Source organism: Pantherophis guttatus, chromosome 7, assembly GCF_059756535.1.
Source record: "Pantherophis guttatus breed Tessera chromosome 7, ASM5975653v1, whole genome shotgun sequence".
Classification (NCBI taxonomy): domain Eukaryota; kingdom Metazoa; phylum Chordata; class Lepidosauria; order Squamata; family Colubridae; genus Pantherophis; species Pantherophis guttatus.
In genome coordinates, this window is record NC_142069.1 from 24,905,210 (window position 1) to 24,928,102 (window position 22,893).

The 22,893-nt window shown below is 38.6% G+C and overlaps 1 protein-coding gene across 2 annotated transcripts in view; it reads right to left on the bottom strand.

Moving 5' to 3' along the window:
- SLC41A2 (solute carrier family 41 member 2) overlaps positions 1-22,408 on the bottom strand; it is a 38,874-nt gene extending 16,466 nt beyond the window's left edge. The window contains exons 1-6 of one of the 2 annotated variants that reach the window (XM_034403808.2): positions 21,926-22,408; positions 12,658-13,368; positions 8,391-8,498; positions 6,347-6,418; positions 3,013-3,157; positions 1,677-1,823 (exon numbers count right to left, since the gene is read on the bottom strand). In XM_034403808.2, coding sequence (XP_034259699.1) covers positions 1,677-1,823; positions 3,013-3,157; positions 6,347-6,418; positions 8,391-8,498; positions 12,658-13,215 — 1,030 coding nt within the window. In that variant the 5' untranslated portion in view covers positions 13,216-13,368; positions 21,926-22,408. The remainder of the gene's footprint in view (positions 1-1,676; positions 1,824-3,012; positions 3,158-6,346; positions 6,419-8,390; positions 8,499-12,657; positions 13,369-21,925) is intronic. The other variant, XM_060694534.2, reaches the window with a different exon arrangement.
- Positions 22,409-22,893: the final 485 nt, after the last annotated feature.

Here is a 22,893-nt window from a genome sequence, read left to right on the forward strand (position 1 = left end):
ATCCCTCTGTAGCTCAGGTCACGCCTACTTTGCCTCCGTCCCACCAGTCTTTTCACTCGGTTGATTGGATTCAGACCTGAGTTGCCTTTCTCTACGTTTCTTTTTGGACTTTAACATCGCAGCACTACAATGGCAGGCGCAAGCCGGGTCTTTTCCCCTCAGCGCTGCCGCCGTCAAACCCACAAGCAAAATGGCGGGAAATGTCAACCGCCGCGAAGCGTCCTCCTGACTAACGGAGATGCCGTACCTTTGGCAGGGACCCCGATGCCGCCTGTGGTGTGGAGAGCTGCGAAGGTGAAGGCGGTTATACCGGCAAGCCAGGAAACCAGCTCTTACACCCATGGCAAAGTATCCTCGGGGGCGTCCGAACACAAACTTCCAGACGGCTGCTGGATTCAAATTATTTGTCGCTGGCCAGCGTCCTGGAGCCCCAGGAATGCAAACTCACCGATGGCAGCCCGGGCAGAGGCCTCCGCCAATCCCACGACGCGGAGTTCTCCCAATACAAACACCAAATAGGTAAAAGTCCAAGAAAGCAATTGATTAAGTGACGTTAAAGTCCAAAAAGAAACATAGAGAAAGGCAACTCAGGTCTGAATCCAATCGACCGAGTGAAAAGACTGGTGGGACGGAGGCAAAGTAGGCGTGACCTGAGCTACAGAGGGAAATTATTGGCACTCAGTCAAAAAATATTGTATACCCACAAGACTGAGCCACAGCAACGCGTGGCCGGGTACAGCTAGTAAGAAATAAAATAAAAAACTTTTTTAAAAAACAAGTGTGAAAAATGATTATAAGTCACTTTTTCTAGTGCTGTTGTAACTTCGACCAATCACTAAACGAATGGTTGTAAGTTGAGAACTATCTGTAGTATAAAAAGCAATTGAACTGAATACAGGTAGTCCTCAATTTAGAACCACAACTGAGCCCCAAATTTATGTTGCTAAGTGAGAAATTTGTGAAGTGAGCTTTGCCCCCATTTTACGACTTTTCTTGCCACATTTGTTAAGTGAATCACTGCAGTTGTTCAATTAGTAACGTGGTTGTTAAGTGAATCTGGTGTCCCCATTGACTTTGCTTGTCAAAAAGTGGTCATATGACCCCGGGACACTGCAACTGTCAGTTGTCAAGCATCTGAATATAAATCACATGACCATGGGGATGCCCCAATGGTCATAAATCACTTTTTTTAGTACTGTTGTAACTTCAAATGGTCACTAAGTGAACGGTTGTAAGTCGAGGACTACCTGTACTTTCAACACTGTTCAATCATCCTGTCTTGTTCTTTCATAAGTCTTTCATTTATAATCCCTGTGATATCCAGATATTTCTTCATTTTTCTTTTTATTTTCTTATTAACCATATAAAAATTGATTCAGTTTAATGCCATTTAATCTCATAGAATAGAATAGAATAGAATAGAATAGAATAGAATAGAATAGAATAGAATAGAATAGAATAGAATAGAACAGAACAGAACAGAACAGAATCATACTCATGCTGATGTATCTGAGATATCTGGAAACACATTTAGTTTCAAGTAAGTGAACTCTTCTTACAAGTTTTTCTGTCAAAATATTACTCAAAGGAAATATATTCAAAAAGATGGCTGGGAGTTAAGATAGTTGGAACTGGTGAATTAGTTCTTACAAAGGAGCGTGAAAGAAAATACTTACCAAGGCAATCATATAAACCCTGGCTTAACCATGCCAAAATTGCAAGCGTGATTAGATCTCCAAAGCTGGCTGCAATAGGTGTGGCGACATTGTCAGGATTTATGCCGGTTTTCTTAGAGCCAACAATAACACCAACCATTATTATGCCTAGAACCATTGTAATAGAAAGTGGGTCAATCTTATGCTGTAACTCTATATTCAAAAACAGAAGAGCAGAGGAGTTCAAATAAAAATGTTCCTTATTTCTAAATTCAATTATAGACTATTTTATTACCATCTTTGTCATTGCTATGTTTAAAAATGACATGTTATGAAAAATTGCTTTATGCCAAGTGCTTTAATAATCATTTTTAGATGTAGTACAGATGAAACCCACAATTGATAAAGTTGTTACACAAAGATTCCGCTGACACTCACCTCTGCTTTGGATGCATTTGCACAGATGACCTATATTTAATGTACTGTTCATTCATATGTCAGGGTATTGTGTTTCTAACTAACAACCCACAAATTTATAGTGTTACTTCTTAATCAAAGTAACATATAATGTTAAATATGTTTATAGCAAAACCATTAAAAAGATAATTTAGACGAGTTATGAAAGTACCTCAGAAGAGAATGATGAAGGCTATAGTACTTCATTTACCCCTAATGTGCTGAGAAACTTAATTCTCCGTTGACCTTAGCAAGACCTTAGCAAGAAAAATAAGCTCTAAATTTCTATAAAAGAAATACATTTATATTCTTCAACCAGATTTTCCGTTCTGTCTTTCTCTTCTGTTTTTTTTTCTTTTTCCTTTTCTGCTGATATTCTTATGTTGAATTTTAGATTGTACATTCACTCAAGTGTGGACCTATCATCCATGTAACAATGATGCTTATTATAGGTATTAATTTATGACAGTTCTCACTGCAATGGACTCTGATGATAATGATAATATATCAATAAAACAATCCAATCCAATAATAATAATAATAATACATAATTTACTAGCCAAAGAGGAAAATAATCTGAAAGTTCTGGTAGGCCCAGATTAAAATCAAATATTTCTGTTAATAAAAAAAAGAATTTATGTTTGGTAGTTGGCAAGAGTTATGCTTTCTAGGTTCAATGACAAATATGGGCAAATAAAAACCAATGACTATGAATGAAAGTGATCAATAAATAAATATTATAAACTCAAAATACAATTGTAATTTGCTTATTTGTACTTATGGAAAGAGCCATCTACCATTAGACAAGAGTCTAGTGAACTTAACCTTACTCTTTAATAATAACATTAATAATGTTAAAATTAATGGTGTTTACATTTAAAATATTACAATTTTTTTTTACCCTGTAAAAGTGATGCTATGAAGGCTGTCGCTACACTGCTGGAACACAAAAGAATCGAGTGATCAAGATGGTATTTCCCTTCAGGAATCCAACCCAATATGACTGCTGCCACTGCTGCCAAAAAACCAACTACTGTTGCTTGTACCTACAAAACAACAATAAATATTTAACATGAGAAAAGGTAGGCTTCCCTATAAACACAATGGAGATTATACAGAGTTCTCTATAAAATTGAGGGTAATACTCAGGAAATTAAGCAACTATCAATGCAATGAATTCTTAGTGTACTAAATGGAGATTTAATGGATTTCAGATACGATGGACAAATTGGACAGCATGTGCATTTAATAGACCCAATTCACTGTATCCAAAATACTCAGGATGATTTACCATTTCTGCCAACTGAGTTACCACATTTTGATGCAATGGTTAAAATATATGTTGTGATGTAATTGTTGAAAATGGTGTACTCTCGGTTTTAACAGACAATCAGGAATATTGGCTTCACCTTTCCCGTTACATTTAGTGTTTACAGCACTGTCATCAAATGTCAGCATTTTTTACACATCTAACATCATCGTCACCACACCCTTATTACGGTCACACAATAAAATGCATAAATCTGTAACAATTATTAATAAAACTTTTTAAAAATGCAATAAAAATACATGTTACTATAATAACTGCAATACACATAGCAGTGGCAATCATGAAAATTTGTGCCAAATCACAACTGCAGCAAAGACGCAAATAACAAATGTTAGCACAAAATCAGGCAACCTGGAAAGAGATACCAGGATCCTGCTCAGATAAAAGAACTTGTCAGACAGATATTGTGCTCTCTACCAGAATAATTCTTTAAAATGGGATAAAAATATGTCTTCCAAGAATCCCTTTAGAGAGCATAACAAAGGAGGATACAGTTTATGGATTGCATAGAAACATCTCCATATGGGTATAAGCACAGCTGAAAAGGAATGTTTTTATACCTCTTTCACAAAATTGAAGATAGTAGAGTACATCATGCCTGGTCAAAGTAAAAACCCCATGAAATTTCAGAATTAGAAATGAAGAGAAGACAAAATGATGATTCATGCCCCTATAACCATGATGGCAAACCTATGGCACATGTGCCCAAAGTGGCATGCAGAGCCATGTTGCCTGGCACGGCATTGGCCGTTTCTCTTCTGGGTTTCTTGTGCGCATGCGCACACAACAATCAGCTGGATTTTGTGCATGTGGCAGTGCCGGGAACCAGAAGAGCTGGTCTTCCATTTTCCGGCGTGAGCATGCGTGCTGGCCAGCTGATCGGCACGTGTGCATGTGCAGCAGTAACCTTATCCGGTGTGCGCATGCCCCCTGGACAGCTCATCTTCATGGTCGTGGCCCTGATGAGCACGCACGTGCTTGTGAAGTGCTCCCTTTTTGGCACTTGGTGCCAAAAAGGTTCGCCATCACTGCCCTATAAGAAGAATCCATAATCTGTGGGGTTGGATACTACTAGGCTTAAACTAGTATTAACATTTCAGATGCAAACCCCAACGAACAGTTTCCAAAGAGAAATCTAGGGTCTTCAGTTTACTATTAGTTTTTGTTAGCCAGGTTGATGTAAAATGGTCCCTGAGAACCAGTGGATCCAGACCCAAAAGAGAAAACATCAATTTCATCCCAAAATTCAAGTGGTAGAACCAGGTTCTGGCAGCCATAGAAACCATACTAAGATTCAAAATGCATTTGGAACTGCAAGCGTGGCATTTATAAATTTGGACTGGACTGCTTCCAAGCTATTAAACTTTGTAAAAAATGCAAATCGGTACACCATGAAGAAGCTGAGAGATGACCTTAGCAAGAAAAACTTTGCTAGCTGCGGGAATAAAATGTGCCTGGATTGAATAGAAAACTCTTAAGAAAACTGTGAAGCTATACTGGGTTGACTTGCTTGAGAAGAGAAATGTGTGCCCAAAATAAGCGTAGAATTGCATGCCAAGATATTGCAAATACATACCTGATCTCCATTCCTTTGCCATTTAGCTAACCTACTGTTGTGTCATGCAAACACTAGCAGTCAAGGGTTTTTTTGGTAATTTTGGTAAATTGTTCTTTAAGGCAAAAAGAAGCCAGTGCCATCAATGGCCCCCTCACTGCCACCTGGAAAACTGATAAAATGTTCTCTGAATGTGGCAGGCTGGGAATTGCACAATCTGCTAACACTGGGGAATGATGATTAGATGATAGAGAGCTTTAATTATTCAACTGGTATACATATTAAAGGGGAGGGGGGGCTAGAATACCTTGCCTTATTTATTTTTTTAAAATAGAAATAGCATCAGATAGGTGCCCTCAATGGGAACATCTGACTCTCAATGAAATGTTTTAGAATAAAGAGTTTGAATAAGAAGCAACAATTTTTTTAACCATTGAAGATTCCTGAAGTTTTGGCCATGGCCTCTTCCTTGGAATCAGATCAAAAGCAGATCTGAAACCCACAAAGGCTGCAAAAAGAGTGCCTTTGGGCTAAATGGTGCAAGACCAGCTGTCTAAGGTTGAACGGTCTCCTCTAAATCCCGTTTATTGAATATCAACATGAATATTTTCACTTTGGATCCAATCCAACAGTTTTAAATGAAGATACTTCCCATATAGTTGCTTACTGTATTAAGCATGCTCTTGGTCTATAGTTGGCAGGGTTAAATCTATTTCCTGTATTCTTATAGAGAGGGATAGCTATGATCTCATTCCACGCAGATGGAAAAAGTGCTTATATTATTTACTTCTTATTATTATTATTATGCCATGTCCATCATCGGATGTTGGCGATCATGTTGGCAATCCTATTTTTGTCAACAGCCGTATGAAAAAGTGCTGCTGAGTTTTGTCCAAACCAATCCCTTAGGTTTTGAAGCCATGATGTTCTTCTTCTGCCTGGGCCTCGTTTGCCTTCAATTTTTCCCTGGAGGATTAAGTGAAGGATGCTGTATTTTTCTGGGTGTTGCATCACATGTCCAAAATACTCTAACTTTCGCTTTTTAATGGCTTTGATTATTTACTTAAAATAAGTTTTTTTTAAAAAAAGTCAACATTGGGTCTCCACCAATCTTTAATTTCTTTTAACAACTCTCGAGGAATGAAATTATCTCCAGGAACTTTCCCAGATTTCAACTGCACAGTGAGATTCCTAGCCTCAGCTATAGACACAGAAGCAAATCAGGAGTCACTGCTGGGGAGGGAGCCACCACTGGATTAATTAATCAGAGAGGGGTTTTTCTTATATTTCTTCTCCCTGCTTCCAAAATGAATAGAAACAGCGTTGTAATGACTTCTTTAATGACCTTACCTGTTTTAAAGCCAAATTTCCAATGATTAGATTCCACTTCTCAATGGGTGAATCCATTTTCCCGACGTTTACCTATGAAACGCAATAGAGCATTTTAACAACGGAAAAACCTTAATGCATTTCTTTATCATTACTTTAAAGAACTGAACACTGAATTTTGGTAATAGCCCCTTTCCTAATGTCATCAAGGTTTTTCAGCAGGGTGCTAGCCGAGTGCTTCTATGCAAGGCAAAAATGGCAACAATGAGCATATCTTGGGCTGGATATTTATGTGTATGAAAATGCCATAAGACTAACTGAAGATCATGAGGATGCATATTTTATGTAGGGACGGGCAAATAAACATTGTTGGCAAATGTACAGTGGTGCATTGTACTCAGTGGTACAATGAGTGGCTGATGAAAATGAAACCTGGTTACTTCAGTACAAATGTTAGCTCAGAATGTGGAGGCATGAAAAAAAATCGCAAAATGTCATATATTATCATATATAAATCCTATAAAAATAAAGCATAAAGCTGCAAAAATCAGCTGATTAATATAGTTCTGCTTATTGCATTTTAGAAAGTGTATTATAGATTTGGATTAATAATAAATTGTTGAGTTCTTGGCGCTCTCTGACTTGGGTTGTTTGCTTGCAGGCATTTCATTTTCTAACTAGGTAGCATTAATAGCGTGAGTGAGTTTGGCATTTAGCTTGCTCTGCCAGTTTTTGTGGGAATGTAGTTTCCTCCTTGGTAGTAACTTGATTAAATGCTAAATCACTAAAATGACAAACATGCTGGAGCAATATCTCCCAGAGAGGTAGTTAGCTTAGGTAAAAATCAAATAAAGGGGACTGTGATATAACAATCAGATTCAAACAAACCATGCATTGTTTTGTGGAGAAAGGCCAGAAGCAGGTGAAACTAAATGGTGGGAAATATATAAAAAAGGAACTATTTCTTCATCCAGTACATAATTACCTGGGAAAAGAGCTACAGATATACAGATAGTCATCTCTTAGTTGTCTTTTGAGGTGATTAAGCAAATTCATGAATAGCTATGTTATTAATGGCTACTAATAACGATGGATATATATTACATCCATCAATGGAGATGGTAAGCCTCCCAGTTCTTAATAGAAAACCTAAACAGGAAGATGCTATTCTTTTATATACCTGTGACCTTCTGACTGATCATTGGATATAGACTGGTGTAATGGAAACACTGGTAGCCCAAACTCATTCTTACATTTTTGTATATGAGATGTTGGCCAAGGTAACATGTAAACACTATTAAAATGCATATTTTCCAAACAGCTATAAAACTCTTTTAAAGCCCAGAAGTATTTAACTGCTTAATTGTCACAAAGGAAGGCTGCTACTCAAAGAGTGACAGAGAACTTAAGGCAAACTAAAATAGAATCTTAATAGTTAGTATGCAGTTTAGAATATGAACATAATGAAACAGTCAAACCTATATATCTACTCTCAAAGAATTTCTGCTGACAATCTAGCATTGTCTATGCTCAGGGATAATACAGTTCAGTGATTTCTGAATGAGACAGGTGGTCCTTGATTTATTATTGCAATTGAACCCGGAATTACAGTCATAAGTCACTGCAGTCATAAATCAAGGCACCCATGTGACCGGAAGCAATTGTTCGCCCTATTTCATGGCTGTCCTCAAGTAAACACTGCCGCTATTAACCAAATGCGGCAGTCATTAAGCAAACTAATTCGTTTTAAAGGGCTTTTTTTTTTTGCCAGAAACTTTGATTGCAGTCACGTGAATGTAGAATGTAAAATGCCATGATCCATCATAAAGCTGACCTGTCTGACATGCAGTCACATAACCGGGTGACCATTTACAACAGGACATAAAGCACCCATTTCATGGCCATCATAACTTTGAATGGTCGTACAACATTACCTGCCCTTAGACAAGAATTTACTAAAAAGATCTATTATATGAGGTAGAAGTCAGAAGGACAATTTACTACAAATGCTGCTACTCCTAAAGAAATAGTTGATTATCAACCCCAAAATGTTACCCGAACTTACTGCTGTAGATAGTCGAGATGCCAACGTCATTTCCAGATTACCCTTCAAGCCAAGTAATGCAGGAACCAAGATGAAAACTTCAGTAATGTTTCGGAACACTTCCCAATGCTATTCAACAATAATAAATATTGTTATTTATTGGTATTTTTGGAGCTATATTGCCCAAGCTAAGTTGTTACATTATTAATTTTTTTTTTTAACTGACTAATGGTTAGCTGCTTTACAAAGTATGAGGCCTTTTTATTTCTCAAACTAATGGAGGACAGAGGTGAATAATCTTATACCACTGATTCTCATTTTAGAGTACAAATAAAATGAAATAGTCAACCTATTGTTACTCCTGTGTTGGATTCATACTAACACCATGCTCTCCAAAACCACTTGGATTTGATAACTGGGACTTTGATGGAGCCATTCCTTACTTCTGGGGGAGGAATATCTCCTGTTTTCTTTTCTACCATCCAGACTCTGGATGAAAGGGGGTAAGGTAAAGGTTAAGGTTCCCTCGCACATATGTGCTAGTCGTTCCTGATTCTAGGGGGTGGTGCTCATTTCCGTTTCAAAGCTGAAGATCCAACGCTGTCCAAAGACGTCTCCGTGGTCATGTGGCCGGCATGACTAAATGCCAAAGGCGCACGGAACGTGATTACCTTCCCATCAAAGGTGGTCCCTATTTTTCTACTTGCATTTTTTACGTGCTTTCAAACTATTGGTTGGCAGAAGCTGGGACAAGTAACGGGAGCTCACCCCGTTACACGGTAGTAGGGATTCGAACTGCTGAACTGTTAACCTTTCGATCGACAAGCTCAGCGCCTTAGCCACTGAGCCACCACATCGCTATGAAAGGGGGACCATCTCCCTAGTCTAGAATAGGTGATGGCAGCATCACTACCTACCTAGATGAACTCTTTCACATGGAGAAAATGCTACAAGACTGGAACTGGAACTCAGGTAGAGGGGGAAGAGAGGGTGGACATTCCAGGAAGGGATCTGACAGGTTCTGTTACGAATTTATGGCAGACGCACTTGGTTAACCAAACAAAAAAACAAAAGCTTTTTATTACTGGTATTTCAAAAGACAAACATGAGTATGAATAGGCAGGATTCAACAGCCATTTCCTGCATGCTACTTGTTACATGCTTATGCTCCTCACTTAGAACAACAAAATGGCATAGATTTACACTAAGTAGAAGAAAGAAAGAAAATAGAAGGCCTGATAATTAGAATAAGTAGTGGCCAACGTCTATGGCTTCTCTATTAATGAGAAAAGATGATTTATCAGGAAAAAAAGATTGATCAGGAAGATAAATTTATCAGGAATTTATCAGGAAGAAGATAAGATTTATCAGGAAAAAAAGTAGGCAACACAATAAAAACTGAAACAGGAAGCAATTCTCCGTTAGAGACAATGAAGCAAACTGAAGGTCAAGAGTGGCAAATAGATGTGACACAGAAAATAATATGTACCTCTGGAATTCAGAAACAGTTTCAGGCCCTTGCAAAAAAAATAACAACACTAAACCTTCAGGGAAAGAAAAGGAGACACTGATCAGGACACAAGATAATGATTCCCTGAAGGGCAGAAGGATTTTTTCCCTCCCTTGGACTCTGCAAGAAGGCAAAGATATGAGTATTCTGGAAGTTAATGATTCAATACTAATGAGGAACCAAAACAAATCTGCGTCAATCTAACCCATCAGCTCAAGGAAGTATGCTGTTCTACTAGCAATGTGACAAAATAGTTTCTGTATTTTTCAATTCCACTGGAAATTATCACTTTCTATGATATAACATAGAAAAACTACAACTGCAGCTGCTCGTATGCAATGAAAATCATTTGGAAATAGTTAGGCCTTTGTATTAAATTAGGTGGAGAATTAATAAAAACAATACTGACACTGTTAATACCTACAATTGCCTGCCCAATCAAGGATAATATATGGATGATGATTTCTAAAACTGAGTATTTTTTTTCTAACAGACATGAAAGGATTATGAGGGGACTTATGGAACTTCCTGGAAATTTCTGTTTGCCTTATTGATAACTTTCTTCTCCAGAGGATGAAGGAAGCTCTAGCCAATATCAGCTATTCTTGACTTGGTATGAACCAATGGAGAAGAATTAAGTCAAGAAGTTGGAAAGAAGAGGAATTTTGCTGGAAAGTGATACCATAATGCTGGAATTCTTGATTTCTTGGGAAAGTAAAATTGAATGTACCGATAGTTACACTGATATCTGGGACCTTTCCGATTTTAATAAACTCAAAGCAATGAAAATTCTGTGGCAGGGAAAGTTAATATGAAAGATTTTTATAATATGGGTAAGATTTTCTAAAAAGAGAGATAGCACAATTGTAAACCACTCCAGAAAGAAGAAAGCATGGAAGAAAGCAGAAGAAAGTAAATATGGCTACACAAAGAGCTTAGTGTAGTCATACTAAAATCTGAAAATAAATGAAACAGGGACAGTTTGCCAAAAAAAAGAGAGTACAAATAGCCCAGAATTGTTATAATGGTGACAGGAAAACCAAAACTCAGAATTAACCTAGACTGCTTAAGGATGTTAAGAACAACAGCAAATACTTATTTAAAAAAATCAGTAAACCATCTGCCCAGTGTAGATGGCAAAAATCAAAGAAAGGACAGCTCTTGAACCCAATGTCTCTAACAAGAGTGTGCTCCACCAAGCAATTGTTTAGAGCAGAATAAATTGCATCGTGGAATACTAAAATAACATGCTAGTGGGCTAGTGAACTTTTATACATTATCTTTAAGAAAATCTGGAGACAGGTGAAATGCCAACTGCCTTGTAGAAAGTAAATGTTATCTCTATTTTAAAAAAGTAACAGATCAGCCATTCGAGCATCATTATTAAAATAAATAAATAAACTGAATGATACTGAACAGAAACCCCACTTTAAAATAATTCAGATAAACTGAACAGACTGTTAGACTGCTTGTCGAGTCTGAAACAAACAGATTTGGAGAAGGATAACAAAGATGATTAAGGAATGAAGAACTAAAACTATTATGAGGACAGAGAGCAAATAGGAAGTGCTCAGTTTTGCAAAGAAAAGACTGGAAAGTTATGATATCAACTTCAACACCTAACAGGATGTCACACATAAGAAAAGCTATTCTGCACTATTTATTAAGAGACATAATGAATAATGAGTTTAATTTATGGGTGGGGAGGAGGTTATTCCGTTAGTCATTGCCAACTATAGGGGCAGTGCTCATCTCTGTTTCAAAGCCATTAAGCCAGCACTGTCCGAAGATATTTCCGTGGTCATGGGGCCAGCATGAAGTCATGGAGCGCTGTTACTTTTCCACCAAAGTGGTACCTATTTATCTACTTGCATTTGCGTACTTTTGAACTGCTAGGTTGGCAGGAGCTGTGGTGAGGACGGGAGCTCATCCCGATGTGTGGAGCTCAGATCTCAAACCTGGGCTGCTGGCTCTCCAGACAACAAGCTCAGTGTCTTAACCGCTGAGCCACCACACACCCCCTAAGTTATAGGAAAGGACATTCTAATTGAATGTTAAGGAAATATCTAGTAATAAAAACATTTTTACTGTAAAATTGTTTATCAAGAAAAACGATGAGTTCTCTTCACAGGGTGAAGGCAGAGGCTCTAGAGACAAACCATCTGTCTAGGATATTTTAGCTTAGTTATCTGAACTGAACAGGGACTCCACAGAGTAGTTCAAAGTAACTCTCCCAATGCTATAATTCTATGAATCTCCCACCCACCCTCAGTAGACAGTTGTGGATAAACATAACTAGAAATTTAAAATCTAATCAAAATTTGGAGAGATTCAAAAAACTGTACCGCTATTGAAACTAGGGATATTGTCATGCTTCAAAAAAACCACACTACATCACCCCATCCTGAAAACATGAACATAATCATAAATAAGGCACTCCTCATAATTAGTATATTTAAAAAAAATATAAAATGACAGAGTTAAATCCATCAAGAAGCATCTTTGGGTTTTCCTGAATCTACAGTTCTTAGTTCTACTAATTAGACTTAAATTACAACAATAAACTTGTGAGAAAACAGGTCTTTTCCTACCCTCACCTACGTGCATTAAAACTCCAGAGATTTTGAATGAAGTCAAAAATTCCACAGATTATTCTTCAAGTGGGGAAAAAAGCAGAAATTGTGGAGAACCATGGGAGTGTTTATAAAGATGACACTATCTAAAACCCTAATCCAGAAGCGTCATGTTTACAGTACTATATGATAAGCAAATACCTACCTGAACAATATCTAGAACCATTCCTGCAGACACTGTTCCGAATCCTGCTAGCAAGAATGGTACAAGTATCTGTAATGCCATAATGCTACTAGATTCCTTGGGCTGTTTTCTATTTCCTTCCACAATGGGAGAGGTTTCATCACTGTCGCTAGATAAATGGTTGTCCTGCAGCATAGCATCCATTTCTGAGGAGTCAGTCCCATCTGAATAATTGTAACTTGCAAAGTTATCATACTTTGGGCTACAGCTTGATGAATTATGTCCATTACTCCCATGATAGGCTGATTCTGAAAAATGATGATAATCCATGTGTTGATCAGTCCTAATACTGAAATTGTGTCCTGATGGCTGCAATCCATCTTGCCAGAGACTATTTACTTTCTTATGTCTCTCTTCTTGGGTTTTGTGATAAACAATTGGAACCATACTCGACAGTAAGTTCAAGAATTTGTCGGACTGAATCGCATTTAGATTTATAGTCCAATTTACAAATCCTTCTCCATTATAGGCTTTATCATTTCTTTTCTTGCTGACAGATCTTCCTTTACAATTAGTCATACTGTTTTGGAAATATTGTTTTGATAATCACTTCAGCTCTCAACAAATTGTATAGTTATACAGGAACACAGAAACTGCTTTTTTGTCTACTATGTAGAAAGTGTTCTTTTTATGACTTTTTGGTCTTGAACAATTCCATAACCCAGTTTAAATCTGAAAAACAATATAGCAAAAATTAATTAATTTTACTATTTCTCATATTTGATAGTTTTTTTGAGTGGTTTATAATATTTTTGCATTCTAACAACACAATTACATCCTTGAGTTATATTACTGCTAAATCCTCTACACAAGTACAACTCAGAAGAAAATATGAAGACACAATGATAATTTCAGAGAATACTGTATATAAACTCAATTAAACTAGTCTTTGGTGCTCTCTAAACTTGGTGGTTTGCTTGCAGATGTTTCATTATCCAACTAGAAAACATCATTAGTGTTAGTTGAGTGTGGGATTCAGTCCTATTTATATACAATAGCTTGCGCAATGAATGTTGTTGGGAGTATTGTTTTTCTCCTTGATAATTTCTTAATTAGGTTATTGTTTTCTGCTCGTTTGTCTAGGGTTAATCCCTGTTTATCTAGCTTTTTGCTGCTGGAGAAGATACGTTCAGGTATTATTGTTTCCTTCGAAGCTTTTTTTTATTGTCCATTTTGAATGGTGTGTAAATGTGATTTATCTCTATGTGTCTACTGATAGCTGATTAGTCCAAATACCAAGCTTACAGGAATATCCTAGTTTTATCTTAATCTAAGATGTTCACAGTTTACCAGTTGAAACTATGGTCAAGTCAGTCCTGTGTTGTAAGATTAAGAAGTTTTCAATTTGTCTTCAATGAACAATGAACTCCTTAATCTCTTTAATCCTCAATCACAATAAAGGATCATTTCTGCATGTCACATCAACACCATCATAAAAAATCCTGCTAAACAACACACAAATCAAATATAAAGCAGAGGGCAGTGACACTGAGCCTCTGTTTCAAGTTATAAAATAATTTTGGCAAGCAAGTGTTTTGCAAAGCAAGAAAGTACAGCTCTAACATCACATTTTTTATAGCTCAAAATACAATATCGTCTGCCAATGCATCAAGTACTAGAAAATCCCCCTAACAAATGAATGGAATTATACTGATACTTTTAATTTTATTACTGATTGTGATTAAAGAAAGCAATGCATGAAAAAAATAATCAAACAGAAAACAAATGTGCCTTTTATTTTCTTTAAAGGCATTCCAACTTCATTTTAGCAATTTAAATGGTAATATTTTTAATAGTATTCTTTGCATTGCATTGTTAATTAAAAACTAAAAGTTACTAGCTGAAGAACTTTTGTTAATGCTTAATATGTTTTATATAAGCCAAATTATGCAGTCAGAAGTAGCCAATGTTTAATGAAGTGGAGATCAGGCATCAATATAGTGAAACAAACAATACATAACGAAAGAAACAGTTGAAAAACTTTTTATACTTAAACGATTTCTTATTGATTCATTTGACAAACAAACAATATATCTTAGATGTGCTTCCCATATATAATGAGGAAGATCATCCTTATGCATCCTTCATAATTCTGGAGTAAAATTTTCCAAGAGCAAAACAGTTATATTGTCATTAGAATCAATTCTGTATTTGCAGAAATTGTCTTTAATTATATACAAAATTACATAATATTACATACAGATGCATCCTATAATATTACATTGATTTAGTGATGTTAACTTCAAAACAAATTTTCTAAACTTCTGTAAAATAAACTATGCCTAATGACAGAAGGATGTAAAATTGCAGAATTTTCTTAAGTGTGTTTATCAGACAATAAGAATATACACTTTTAAGTTCCCTTGGACTCAGAGGAGGAGGAAAAGGAAAAATAAAAGAACAAATATTAGATAACATTTATAGCCATGAGATTTGATGTTTAGACTTGCTCTTGCAAGGTATATAGACTTTAGAAGCATCCAATGATTTTTATCATTTCTGAATGCGCTATATTTCACTTAAATTCCTGCCAGATCTTTATATGATTAGTAATCCTGTTAATTCTTCACTCGTCCTGCCAAATTGGATTACTGATAATTACATTGTCTGCATTAAGTATGCCTCATGGCTCAGATCATAAACTATTTTGATTAACCAGATTAACGGTCTGCTCACGTGTTTACTAGATTAGCAAATAAGTACATCCTATGACATAATGGTTTCTCATTTTATATGGTGTTCCTGATGCTTCATAGATAATTCATAATACCAGGATTTTCAGCAAAATTACTTGCTAAAATGTTATGGAATGGGCAGACCTATAAGATTTATAAGGCAACATTTTGTTTTGATTTGCTAAAATATTTCTTGATCTTTAAAGTATTAAAGTACTTTATTTTACAGTAGTAGTTTTTCATTACTCAATGATAAAGTTAAGCATGCAGCGAATTAAATCATGGAGAGATGGGTGGGCAGAATGAGACTGAATCTGCATCTTGATCTGAAGAACTGCACCGATTTATGAACAGATACAGATCACATTATTCCCACCTAGATTATTTTTTCTAACTTGAATATTTATTGATCTGTTTGTTTGTTTGTTTAATATTTATGACACCCATCTCCCCTATATAAGGCGATTCTGGATGGCTTACAATTTATAAAAACAAGTATACAATAATTAAAATATTAAAACATTAAAACTACACAGATTAAAACTTCAAAAATTATACTGAAACCCAACAGTGAAATCCACTTACCGCTACCAGTTCGGGAACAGGAGTGCATGTGCCTCTTCTGCGCATGCACAGAACCTTCTGCACATGCACAGATGGTAAAAAAAACAGGACGTAATAGCATCCCAGCGGGTGGGCGGAGCCTCCCACTGCCGGTGCTACCAGTTCGGCGAACCGGATAAAACCGGGGGGATTTCACCGCTACTGAAACCAGAACTAAGAGATGGACAAGGTGGAGATGAGGTCTTCTTACCCTGTCAGCCACCTCCAATGATGAGTGTCCCACTTGGGGCCCCAGGCCAACCAACAAAGCCAGTTTCCAGAAGGCCAAAAGAGTAGGGCATTTCTTCTGTCCACTGGTAGAGAGTTCCACAGGGCCGGAGCCACAGTGGAAAAGGTTTTTCTCTCTTTTTTTTTTTATTGAAAAAGTTTTACAAATACATTTTCTCCCCAATTTCACCCCCCTAACCCTCCCAACCCCCCCTAACCCTCCCTGACCCCCCCTAACCCTCCCCTCCCCCCCGGACTTCCACAGAGTATAATCCAAATCAAAAACATATTTTATAAAACTTGAATCCCTCCACCCACTATATATTCTTCACATTTTCACAATCCAATTATTCTATCACTATATAATACATTCAATTAAAAGCTATCTGATATTTCCTAGTTTGATATTTATTCTGCACATAATCTATCCACTTTTTCTACTCCAATACATAAGTCTCTTGTGTCCGATCTTTTGGAAAAGGTTTTTCACATTGACCCCACCTGCTGTAATTACTTAGCATATGGGTCTGTAGTAGGCCTCTTCTGGTGGAGTGAGTGGGGCAGGCTAGTCCCATTGAGTCAGGTACTCTGGACTCATGCCATATAGGGCTTTAAAGGTAATAACCAACACCTTGAATTGGACTCAGAAGCAAACTGGTAACCAATGAAGCTCACACAATAGCTGTGTTCATGTGCCACCCTAGAGGTACCCAGAATTGTGTGCATTCTGAATTCTGTACCAGCTGTAGCTTCCAAATACTCTTCAAGGGTAGCCCCATGTAGAGCGCTTTGCAGTAATCCACTAAATAATCCACTAAGGCATGAACGACTGTGCACAGGGTCTCATGATTCAGATAAGGTTCTTTTCCTTGAGCCTGCTTGTTTGAATTCCTTAGAGTATATTTATTAGCTCTACATATGAAATATAATCTTTCTTTCTTTCCAGATGTTCATAAACTTCATCTCCCCACTCACATTGTCTAGTAAGGAATGCTAGAATTTAGACAGCAATATTTGAAGGGCCTCTCTTCTAACATTATCAATTCAAATGTCAAATCAAATCATAGTTTTGAATCCAATCCATTGCTGACATTTTCAACTGCAGATATAAATTGTGGGATGGAGTGAACTTCCCAGCTACTGAATAAATCATGCTGACTGTTATAGGTTTCCAATGTTTTCACTATGTAAATTTCAATGATGTAGCAGCCCTGGGGAAGAACAGAACAATGGCTTATCAAATTCGGTGTTTTAGCACTAAACACAGTCAAACATGGCTTGTTATTTCGGTTTATCAGACTACAGGAACTGCAATTTGACAAGATATTGTATTCAAACAGTTATGTACCAGCAGGTTTGGGCCAACTCCAGTATCTGCAGAACAGCCATATATATTTAGTACAAAATCATTAGTGCAAAGTGTGCTAAACATTTTATCTTACAGGGAAATAAAAACTAAGCTAAGAGATGGAGTGCAAGAGAATTCAAGATGACTGAACAAAAGCACTGGTAAAAAGCAGAAGTGTTCAACTAACACCTGACAAGTAGCCAATACCCAAAACTTTATCCAGATTTTGACTTTTTTTTAATGAACTGATAACTCAGGGCAAATAAGCTGCCTAATATACACTGCTCAAAAAAATAAAGGGAACGCAAGCAGAAGACATCCGAGATCTGAATGAATGAAATAGCCTTATTAAATACTTTGTTCGTTACATACAGTAGTTTTGTGTTCCCTTTAGTTGTTTGAGCAGTATATAAACTACTGTATGTAAAGAACAAAGCATTTAATAAGGCTATTTCATTCATTCAGATCTCGGATATCTTCTCCTTGTGTTCCCTTTATTTTTTTGAGCAGTATATTTGCCTCAAGCAGAAGTTATTTCCCCTGTCTTCACAGGCATTTTAAAGTTGGGCAAGGTAAACATTTTGACAGAAACAAATAAGAAAAAATGATACAACTAGGGCCACCCTAAAAGAGGTTTGTGAAACCATTTTTTATCAATGGAAATTTACTCCTTAGAGAAAGTATCTCAGCATCTGCATACTAGTCATAACAAGGGCCACAGCATCTTATACTTATCCCTTTTTTCTCTGTTTACGTTTAGCTCTTCTTTCCAAAGCTTTTACGGCATCCCACCTAGAAAATAGGCAGCAATAATAGAAGTTTCCTAAGTAGGAATTATAATGGGCTCACAGACATGTAGGCATCCTTGAAATGATCAAATTTAGGTAAAAGAAGTAAAGTTGCTAGGATAATGCTTTCCTGAGGCCCATACCATAAAGATCCCTAATTTTTAACCAAAGTTAAACTTAATAACCTTGATGTAAATAGTTTGGCTGCCCTTTTAGTTTACAACAAAGATGGCCAAATCAATTAGTATAATAGGATAAGCAGAAGAAAAAATTTCCCTAGAGAAATTATTATTTTTTCTAATATCCAGGAGATATTAAAATATTTTACTATTATTACTGGTTGTAACTCAAAGCAATAACAGGATTCCATAACTTTTCAATTGTTTTCAAGACGGTTGAAAAAAATCTCTCATGAAAAGCTATAAAAGCCTGCCAAGGGTAGGACTGCAGCTCGGGGACATAACATCAGATATAATGATAAACAGAACCAGAGCCAAAAGTAGTTGCAGCTTTTAGCTTTGATAGATTATATCTGTTTTGTGCCACTCTGTTCTCTTTCTCCACCAACACAAAACTGCAAGATTCCCATGCCAATTCCATACTTCCATACTATTAAAGGCAATTATTGCTTAAAGTAAAACTGTGCTAAATGATAGTGCCAAAGATCCAGGGGTGGGCTGCTGGGGGTTCGCGAGAACCTCTAGTTAAGATTCTGTGCAGTTTGGAGAACCCCCAAATGCCACTCCTGGCTGGCCCTGACCACCCCGCCCTGCCCCTCCCAGGAGTCCCCACATGGCCCGTTTTGGATGCAGATAAGTGCAGGGCGCATGTGGAGGCTCGGGAAGGGTGAAAAATGGGCATACCGGAAGATTGGGAAGGCTGGAAACGAGCCCGTTCCAGCCCCCAGAGGGCCTCTGGAGCCTGGGGAGGCCGTTTTCGCCCTCCCAGAGGCTCGAGGAAAGCCTCCGGAGTCTGGGGAGGGCACCCCCCTCCCCATGGTGCAGGAGGCTGACTAGGCCATGCCCACCATGGCCACGCCACCCAGCAACCAGGCAGAGAACCCCTTGCTAAAATTTTTGAATCCCACGCCTGCAAAGGTCAGATACCTACGGAATAGAAAACCATTGAAATTAAGCTCTGCTATGTTTTCATAATTTTGAGGGCTTCTCTCTGCCAAATAAAGTACAAATTTAGCACGTTTCATAATCCTTCTTAATGCCAAGGAAGTACTGGAAGTAATCACAGCTGCCCAAAATGTTAAACTGAGATTAGAAATCCAAAATATTCAGGAGCTTTTTGTTCAATATTATCCACTGCTGTAATCAAGACACATTTTAATGAGGTCCTGATTACCTATCTCTGCTTCAGATTACATTCCCAAAATATTATGGTCTCATTCATCACCTCATTTCTAATTCATTGTAATCCTGTTCCCTACAGTTTTGTGCGATACTACCAACATAGCAGCATATTCCCACACAGACTTGTTCAAATAATTTAAGGGATGGCACATGATTACAGTACATCTTGTAAGGGTTTAGTCAGATGATGTGCTAAACTTCTGTAGAAGGCTAACTGGATCACTTACACACCTATTATACAAAATTTGGGAGCTTCTCAAACTCAGCAACTTTAAGATGTGTGGATCTCAACTCCTAGAATTCCTCATTCTGGCTGGGGAATTCTGAGAGTTAAGGTTCATACACTTAAAATGGCTAGTGTTGAGCAGGGGTCTCCAACCTTGACAACTTTAAGCCTGGCGGACTTCAACTCCTAGAATTCCCCAGCCAGGAATTCTGGGAGTTGAAGTCCACCAGGCATAAAGTTGCCAAGTTGGAGACCCCTGATTTAGAGTGTCACAAACCTAGTCTGTACCATATTGCTGAGGTTGTTATTCATATCTGGAACAATTTTTTAAAGGCTAATGTCTAGTGAAAATTAGCATTCAATAACTTAATCCTTAAATTTTAGCTTTAATATGTTTTATTTGTCTGGCTTTCTGCTTTTAAAATTGAACCTTTATAACAATATATTGAATATTGAATTTCAGCCCACATTATTTAGAAATAAAGTTGATGAAAATTTCTTCCCTTGTCTCAGATACCTATTCTTCAATGATTAACAACAGCCAACATGCCAGAGCTGCTGGGTGGAAAATCTTGAGTTTTGAATTGCAAAAGTTTGTGGTGTAGAATTTATAGTTTGTGACAAATTCTGGTAACCAGATTAAAACCAGACAGATATAACTTCATATAATCAAAGCAGTGATGAAGGGCATAGCCCCCAGATATTTAATCTTCAAGTAAAAACTGAGAATAAAATACACAGAAAACGATCGCACTACTTTTTTATGATGTTTCCAGTATGCTCTCCATGATCTCTAATCTCTACTCTGTTTCTAGTTTATTGTCCATAACATCATCTGTTAATTATTTTTAAAACCAATTGTTTATTGCCTACTGCTTCATGAAAGCAATAACCAAACTTCTCCTTGGTTTTTCTGACTTTCATATACTTTCAAGTCATTCATCTTTTATAAAGCAAGAACTTGCTAAGCCAATGCATACTTATGCCAATAACAAAAAGTACTATTTTTTTTAAAAAAAAACCCACAGATTGACCTTTATCAAGTCATATGCCTGGCCTTGAATTGGGGCATTGCCAGCAATCTTTTAAAGAGCTCTCTACCGAACTTCCTTGACTCAGCCAAGTTCACCTCCATGAGCTTTCCTCCTCCAACCCCTAAACAGCAAAAATCACAAAGGTATCACATATCCCTGGTGTAATCTACTATGACTAACGTCATCAAGCTGAATTGTAGAACTTGCCCCTTCAAAGCTGGGAAGAAAGAGCAATGGGGTGGATGGGGAGGGGACGGGTGGGGGGAAATATTAAAAAGAGCCTTGGTAGTACAGGGGTTTAAGGCACCCTGTTATTAAGCTGGTTATTAAGACCAGCTGCCTGCAATTACTGCAGGGTTCGAATCTCGCCAAGGCTCAAGGTTGACTCAACCTTCCATCCTTTCTAAGGTAGGTAAATTGAGGACCCAGTTTGTGGGGGCAATAAGCTGACTTTGTATAAATATACAAAAGGATGAAGGCTATTGCTGAGCACATTGTAAGCCGCCCTGAGTCTTCGGAGAAGGGCGGCATATAAATCAAATTAAAAAAAAATAAATATCCACACAGTTAACAACTCTTGAAGGGAGGAAGTGACCTACTTTTTAGGATCCTGAGGAATGCCCACCCGGGACGTTATGCAAGACCACAGGGTTACCCACCCAAGCCTCGTGGAAGGGAGATCTCAGTGCATCTGCCATCCGTGGGAAGTGAGAAAGGAAAGGAGGGTAGCTGAAAGCTGCCACCTTTCAACTGTCTCGGGTGGGCGGGGAGAGCCGAAAGGAAGGCGGCTTTCAAGAGAGGGAGCCGGGGAAGCCCCCGCCCGGGTGACGGAGGCGAAAGGCACGTTTCCTCCTAACCAAGAGCAACCCGACTGCCTGGCTTTCCTTCTGGGATCCTCCAGGCCAGGGAATCCCCTCCTCCGGGGCTCCCCGCCTTGGCGCCCATCTCCGCGCTCCCCAGACCTACCTGGCCAGGGACGGCGGCGGGGCTGGCCCCAGCCTCCCGCAGCAGATGCCGCCGCTTGCCATCCTCCGTCGGGCGCAACGCCCAGAAGCTGCCCGCTCTTCGCAGGAAGAAGGAACCTGCCCGGCGGCCGCGGAGTTGCTGACAGCTCCTCGGGGCCTCCGCCCCCACTGAGCAGGCGCGGCCAAAGTCGGCGGGGGCGAGGGGCGTGACTAGCCGGGAACCCCCCCACCCAGCCCGGGTGATGTGGCCGGTGCGCGCCGGCGATGCCTCCTCCGAGGACCGGCCGCTCCGCCCGGCGCCCGCGGGGAGGAGGGAACGGGGACAAAAAAGGGGCGACGGCGTCCAGCCCACTGACTGGCCGCTTTCCCACGCGGTCGGGATGGGGATCCTCGGTAGGAGGGCTGCGGGGTGAACAGCCACCTGATCGATCCAAGCTGCTCCAGATCCGGGGCTCTCCAACTGGAGTTGGACTCCAGCACCCATAATCCCCAGCTAGCCTTTGAGGCCGGACCTGTTTGGAGGAACTCGAGGAGAAACTGGGGAGGGGGTTGTCATGCTGCATTCCTTTGAATGAGCCAATGCATAGTTGCATCGGAGTTTGGAGGGGGCAAGCCAGCCCGATGGCCTCCCCAAGTAGGGCAGCCCAAATGCATATTGTAGCCACAAAATGCAGTCAGTAAATGATAAGCTTATAGGTTGCTGACCAGCTACAGAGAGATAAAGCCAAGCCCGGGTAATTATTACTGTGGCAAAATTCAGCACAGCTCAGAGGCAAAACTGGCTGCAATCTGCTTTCTCTACATTACAGCAATGTGTTTTTTTTTCCGCTCTGGGAAGAAGCAAGTGGGAGGAACAGGGTTTAAGGAGTGCAAAGTAAGAACCAAGTGATGAGCAATTCTTTCCTCTTAAAGATGAATAAAAATATTTATGAATGTTGTTCTTCATATCAAGTGACTAGAGATAACTGT